At 56.3% G+C, this 7,020-nt stretch overlaps 1 protein-coding gene across 1 annotated transcript in view; it reads right to left on the bottom strand.

Moving 5' to 3' along the window:
- GFRA2 (GDNF family receptor alpha 2) overlaps window positions 1-2,326 on the bottom strand; it is an 81,019-nt gene extending 78,693 nt beyond the window's left edge. Inside the window, exon 1 of the mRNA XM_023534518.1 lies at window positions 1,984-2,326. Coding sequence (XP_023390286.1) covers window positions 1,984-2,326 — 343 coding nt within the window. The remainder of the gene's footprint in view (window positions 1-1,983) is intronic.
- Window positions 2,327-7,020: the final 4,694 nt, after the last annotated feature.

Here is a 7,020-nt window from a genome sequence, read left to right as displayed (position 1 = left end):
TTGCCACCACAAGCTCCTTCCACTTGCTGAGGGCCGCAGCCTCAGGAAGAGGGAGAGGTGTGGGGCCAAGTCTCCAGGGGGCTTTCACCCACCAGCCAAGGAGAAGGCCAAGGAGAAGCCCAGAATCAAAGTGCACACCCACACAAGCCTCTCCTCTCCCAATCCCCCCACCTCACCCAGGCCCACGCCAGGTTATCAGGCGTTATTAAGGAATAGGGAGAAAGTGCTACGAACCACTTCCGCCACACTATGAATAATTAACTCTCAGGTAGATCCTCTCACTCACAGGAACATTACCTGCTATTAAAAGGCCTCTCAGCTTCCCCTGGTCAGCCCTGGGCAGAAACTACCTCTGCCCCACAAGACCCAGGGGGAGGGGATTGTGGGATCCTGGAGTGGGGGAGGGTTCTGAGGAATGATGAAATCAGGGGATCTGCTTTTCTAGATGGGCCCAGGGGTAGGGCCTCCCAGCCTGCTTGCTGGCCGGCACAGGGACCGACGGTGGCTCCTTCATGCTATCACCCTCTGAAGCGCATAGTAGGTGCTTAACAGATGTTCATTGGGTAAATGAACCAACAAACCATCTCAAGACTTGGAACAGCGCCACAGGGAAGTCCGCAGCATAAATGCACATTATGCTTATTGTTATCATGCAAACGCCTCACTGCCTTGGCTACAATCAGAAGGTCTTCCATGCTCTGATGCCTGATGTCAGAGGGAGCCCACCAGATGCGAAGGTGCTCAGGTGGCCCACCTGGCTCTTCTGGCTGGCAGTTCTTCTGTCCCCTCCCCCGTGCATTCTGCAGCACACAGCATGCCCACCCCAATCTACTGCCCGATGTCCCTTGGATTAAAACGGTAGGCTGCGGGAAAGAAAACAAGAAACTAAACAACCCAGCTCACTGAATCAGGGATCTTAATTTTCTGTGCACTACAGAGTCAGCCTGGGGCACAGACAGCTCCTATGTCACAGAGAACAAAGTGCATGGGCCCCTTTCTCTGCTCACCTCTGGCTCTAGGACTTGAGGTTGCTAGAAACGGGAGGAACGACGACCTGATTCATGAGGAATCTCTCTGTCATTAAAGGTGGTGATAACTATTAATAATTACATGCATGGCTTATTCCTATATTCAGGGCACAGTTGAACCACCTTGGGCCATTGGTCGGGAACCCCTCGCTACCGGCCTCCGCACCTGATCCATTTCGTCCTTCCTTCCAGCACCCGAGACAGGGCTGCTCTTCTGATCCAAGGCTAAGCCCTCGCTGGGCCCTAACCCACCTCCTCTCCTCTCCCAGGCACTGTCCGCAGAGCACCCTTCTCTCTCCTTCACCTCGGCCCCTCCATCGCTACTGCCGAACCTTAGAATTTAAGCCGCTTGCGCTTCTCCACACTCTAATCTGCAGGGGGAGGAAATGAGGGGGAGGTGGTCTTGTGGGGCGGGGAGTTACAGATTCTGCCTTGAGACTGGGGACAGTCCTGCTGCCCTCGCACTGCTCCAAGGCCTATTGAAAATGCCTAAGCCAGTCAAGGGGCCCAAGCCATGTGAAGGGCAGGCCTCCCGGGAGAGCGGGAAGGGCCAGCCCGCAGGTGGGTGCCCAGGCAGTGGGGGTGGCGGGCTGGCGTGCTGGCAGCTCAGCTCTGCACACGCACATCCACCCTTCTCTCCTCTGTTCTCACTCCTCCATCTGCCCGAGACTCTTGCTTCACCTTCTCCTGTGGCCACTTCACACGGTCATTGGTCCTTCTGTCCCTGGTTCACTTCCTCTCCCCCCACCCCTGCTCCGCACTTCTTTGTCCAGCCTTGTTCTCCTCCCACCACCTCACCCTCTCTTCCTCGGCTACCCTCCTGGTTGGGCATCTACTTCCTCTGGGTTCTAGTTTCCCCCAGCAGGGAGGGATAGAGAGCTGGATAGTTCACTCCATTACTTAGTCCTCCCTCTGAACCGCAGCCCCCACACACCCCTCCCCCCGCCGGGCTTACCCTCGGTCAGCCCCAGGTGGATGCTCCAGTAGATCTGCAGGCACTGAAGCTCCTTCTTCATACCCCGCTTGCAGCGGCAGTCGTACAGCGGGCTCTCCTGTAGGACCTCCAGGGCCGCCTGGCACTCCTTGTTGGCCAGCATGGTGTTGCGGTCCCTGCCCGCCAGGCACTGCCGCAGCGTGCGGTAGCGGGAGCTGCAGTTGGATTCGGCTGCACACAGCTCATTGGCCCGGACACAGTCCACTGGGGGGCGCCAGCCGTGAAGCTCGGGGCCCTGCAGGGAGGAAGGGCTGGCCAAAGAGCGGAGGGTCTCGTCTGGGTGGTGGGGAGGGAAGACAAGCATGAGTGAGGGCCGCCACAGTCTCCCACCCAAGATCAGGGCTGGGGCTCAGGCCCTCTGGAACCTTACACCCATGTACTCCAAAGCACATCAAGGCCTACTCAATGCCACCTTCCCCAACACAGCAGGTCAGAGGGAGGGCTGCTGGTCCCAAGACACCAACATCCCTCCTCAACCCCAAGGAGAACTCAAGCTACCATTCTGCCCAGGCTCTACCAGAATATCTTCTCGCTCCACCCAGACATCCCTTGGCATCCACTCCAGACCCGGAAGCAAAGCACAGTAACACCAGAAGCCCCTCAGTCAAGACCACAGACTGTCTAAGATGCCGGGAGGCCAGAGAAGAATGTGACAACCTCGGCAGAGAACTGGGGGCTGCAGGGCCTACTGGGGTGTGCAAAGGGAGGATCACGTTCATACTCCCCAGGCCTCCTATCAACTTCAGTTCCAGCCCGAGGTCCACAGAGGCACTCATTAAACGTAAAAGGAGCAACTAATTAACTGTCGCAGACTGTCAGGACCTTAGGTGCCACAAAGTCCAGCCCCTCGATTTTGCCCTGGGGAAACTGAGGCCCATAGAAGGGAGACGACAACTCAAGGTCACACACGGGCTGAAAAGGCCCCTGGGACCGCTAACTTATTCATTTTCAGTTACTAGACTTTCAGAGAAGACCCAGAGACAAGCCTGACCTGGGAGTGGGAGGTGGCCGGCCACCACCCGGAACTGTATCTTCCACTATCCCCACCCCAGCCCCTGCGGCCAAAGCGAATGCTGTGAGCAAAACTGAAAACAACTGCATTTCCTCCCCCACCCCTCTTTCTCTCTGTCACCTCCCGTTACTCTTTCTCTCTTTCCTCTCTTCCTGTCCTCCCTGAAACTCTCTCACTCTGTCTTTCTGTTTTTTCACTTCTTTCTAAAAGCCAAATAATAAGTCAACTGCAGAAGGGAAGCGCGCTCCTCCTTGGACCTATCTTGCACGTGGAGCCCGGGTCCTCCAAAAGTGAACAGGCAGAAATCGGTCCTGCCCGCTCTGTGCGTCCCTCCAGAGTGCCCAAACCCCAGTCCGCAGGAGGTGGGGGGGCGGGGGGTCAGGGAAGAAGATTCAGAGGTGAAGGGCAGGGAGAGGCCTGCTTGATCCTTTCAAAATCAAGTTCTCAAAATGATTTCCTCTATGATAGACATCTTCATGGTCTCCCTGTCCTCTCCAAGCCCCTCACTCCAGATGCTGCCCCACAAAAAGCCCAAACCGTGGCCTACAGCCAAGAATGCCTTTTCCAAGACCCCAGGAGTGATCTGGGAGGCTTCCGCCACTCTATCCTACCCCAAAACATAATACGATCCTAGGCCATTAAGTCCCCCGATCAGAATCCCACAAAATCCTCCCATCTCTACCGAGAACTGCCACTTCTCACGCCTTCCCCCCAGGAGGCCCTGCTCAGGGGGGAACTTCCGCAGGGAGACAGCGACACCTAGAGGCAGAGCGCTGCACTGCCAGCCCGTCCCTCGCGAAAGAGCCACGGAAGAGAAAGGGATTCATTCATCGGCTCCTAGAGGAACTTAGGCCTACCCACAAGGAGACTAAGGTGGGGCGGGAGAGAGGGGGCACCTGGAATGGGAAAAGCCTCGGGGGGCCAGAGCAATAAACATTTCCTTCAACCACCGACCATACATCAACCTCTGAACAGGAGAACTGAAGACTGAGACAAGACCAGAGAAGAAGCCAGAATGGATTCCCAGCATGGACAGTGGGGAGCCGTCCACCGCCCAAGTGGAGGCAGTAGCTTTATTTCCAGGATTCGGTAAATTCCTAAGTCCCTGAGCAGGACTCAGTGCATCTGGGCCGCCCAGGAGCAGCTGAGCCCACCTGGCTTCACTTGCACCTGCTGCCCCCACCTAGCCAGCCAGCCAGCTAGAGCCTTAAGCCCAACCCATCCCAGTGTCCCAGAAGCCTTCTCCTCTCCCACCTTGACTGTACCTGAGGTGGACTAAGAAAGGGGCACCCTTGGCAGGCTTGAGGATCAGAACATTAGCCCAGAAGATTGGGGCAATAGGACACTTACCCTGCCTGCCCTACAGGTGGGGTCTATAGTCTAGGGTTGATCTTTACAGAACTCTGGCTCCTGTGCCAAAAGTAAGGGCTTTCCCCATCCTGCCAGCTGGCACATGTGACTGGGGCAGAAGGTGCTTGGTAGGAGACACTCAGCAGGAGATGCTGGTGGATCCTCTCAACAAACTGCCTGACTGCCACCTGTCCATGACCCCTCTTGTTGGCATCATGACCCCCAGAAGCAATCAAGCCCAGCCGGAGAAAGAAATCATGACAACTCAGGGCCAAGAATTCGAGGAGAGAAAAGGTCTGAAGGTATCCTGGTGATGTTTCCGAGTTCTAGATCAGGAGAAAACCCAGATCCAGCAAGAAAAGACACACGGAAAAGCTTCTAGAGACGTGGAGGACTGAGCGGCTACACAGAGCTACAGCCACCCTCCTGCACTGAGTGTCCCGCAAGAGATGGGATGCCAGTGGGAAGTGGGCCCTTGACCCACCCAAGTAGCTTTCCCCATCTCATTGTCTCCCTGAGCGTGTCAACACTGGAGGTCAGGATGGCTGGCTGGAAAGGCCTCTCCACCCCCAGACCTCACTCAAGAGCCTAGAGAGGGGCACACGAAAGGCCTTGCTCCACCATGCCCCCAACCAAAGCTCCAGGAAAACCTCTCCCCCAAGTGGAATTTCCAACCAACTCCCAACTGTGGGCTCCTTGCCAGGAAAGGGGCTGGGGCTAAACTTTCCTTAACACCAACCTACCCTTTCCTTCAGGCAGGGCTGGCCTAACGCAGAGCCTTTCATTGTCCTGTGGTCACTCAGTTAACCCCTCACCCAGTCTTAGAAACGGGTTTTTCAAGGGAAAGGAACTGAAGGGCTCTGACCAAAACGGCTGCTGACCCCACTCCTCACCACTCAGCCACCAGGGTCGCAGACACTGAGGCGAGCGTCTCTGACCAGCACACACTCTCACACCCACCCCTGTACATGCACCATGAGAACAGAGGAAGTGGACTCCTGCACCCTGGGAGTCCACCCCTGTACATGCACCATGAGAACAGAGGAAGTGGACTCCTGCACCTTTTCCCGCTGGGAAAAGCCTGCCAGCAACATGGGGGTCTGGGTTGATAACTGAGGGGCCCATATTACTATCCTCCACTCCCAGGCCTCAGAAGGCGCCCAGGCTTGGTGGTCCCGCAGGCCTGGGGTGTATGTGTACAGCTCAGCAGCGTGAGAGCCGACGACTGCTAGTCCACTAAATATAATTTCCTTTTCTTCTTGACCCCAGAAAGCTAGGTTTTCAAACCAATGGGAGAAAAGGTCAGGTTTTATAACAGCCCCTTCAGAATGAGAATCTACTTGCAGAGAGCTGCCAAGAAGGGCTGCAAGATCTCGGTGGGCCCAGAACACCTACCCAGCTTCCTCCCTCAGCCCCTACCATGCCAGAGAGAAGCTGCTTCTGGCTTAGGGCAGCAGGATGGTGAAGGCCACACCTTAGAGCAGGGCCGAGCCCCCTAGGGAATCTCTTGCCTGGGGGAAGAGGAAGAAGAGCAGCTGGACAAAGGGCCCAGGGTCTGGGCCAACACTGACTGGAATCCCCTGTCCTAGTCAGGAACCCACTTATTAGCCCACCCACATCTTTCTGAGACCAGCACCTACCTCCCCAAGCCTTCCTCTCTCCCCTCCTCCAGGAGAAACAGGGTGCACTCAGGACCCAGCTGGGCAGCCTGGCTCACCACTAGCTACGCAGTAAGCCAGGGTGGCAGGAATAGCACCTACACGAAGCAGGTGCACGTTTCTTACACACATACACACACACGCACACGCACACGCACACGCACACGCACAGGCACACACCCACAACCAGCTCCCTCTGGAAAACCCGCTCCCGGACAGCAGCCTTGCCTGGGACTCCCAGTCAGCACACAGCCTTGCAAACACTGCCTATTCCTCCACTCCCAGAATGCTCTCTCTAGACCCACTTCCCAAGCAGCTGAGATTTCATATAGCGTCAAAGAGGACAAGGGCTGGGAATTCTGGGGGGGAAAGAAACTGCGTGGGGTCAGGGGCACCAGCCAGCCCCTCCTCCTTGCCCTTGGGGGTTTATGGAATTAGCAGTGGTCTTTGTTCCCATCCTGTTTTTTCATCACCCAAGGAAGCAAACTTTGGCCTCCCTCCTCTTCCCACCAGCTACAGGGTCCTTGGCCCCCAGAGGTGAGGAAGAGGAAGCTGTGAGCACTGCTCACAACCCTTCACCCCTGCCCACCCATCTGTCTGGGCCTGGGTGGCAGGGAGGGCAAAGGCTGGGGAGAAACTTGAAAAGTGTTCCAGGGAGTGGAGCTGCTGGAAGGGGTTCAGGGAGTTGGAAAAGGGGTGCATTTTCCAGAGGCTGATTGGCAGGTGGGGGATGGCTACCAGTGCTCCCCACACAGATGTCCAAGCAGGAGCTCCCGGAGAAAGCCATGCCCTCCGCCACGATCGACTCGAGGAGCCAGGAAAGGTGGAACTGGCAGGATTTTTCTCTCTCGACGCCGATCCTCTCCCCTCCCTCCTCTCTTCCAGATCGAGAGTTGGATTTTTTTTCCTTAAGTTGCCGCAATTTGAACCCATTATTTTGAGGAAAATGAGTGCTATCACTGTATGCGAGTAACGAGT

The sequence above is a fragment of the Pteropus vampyrus genome, unplaced genomic scaffold, assembly GCF_000151845.1.
Source record: "Pteropus vampyrus isolate Shadow unplaced genomic scaffold, Pvam_2.0 Scaffold126, whole genome shotgun sequence".
NCBI classification, from domain to species: Eukaryota; Metazoa; Chordata; class Mammalia; order Chiroptera; family Pteropodidae; genus Pteropus; species Pteropus vampyrus.
Note: the sequence above shows the minus strand (reverse complement) of the source record. Positions and strands in the feature narration are given on the sequence as shown.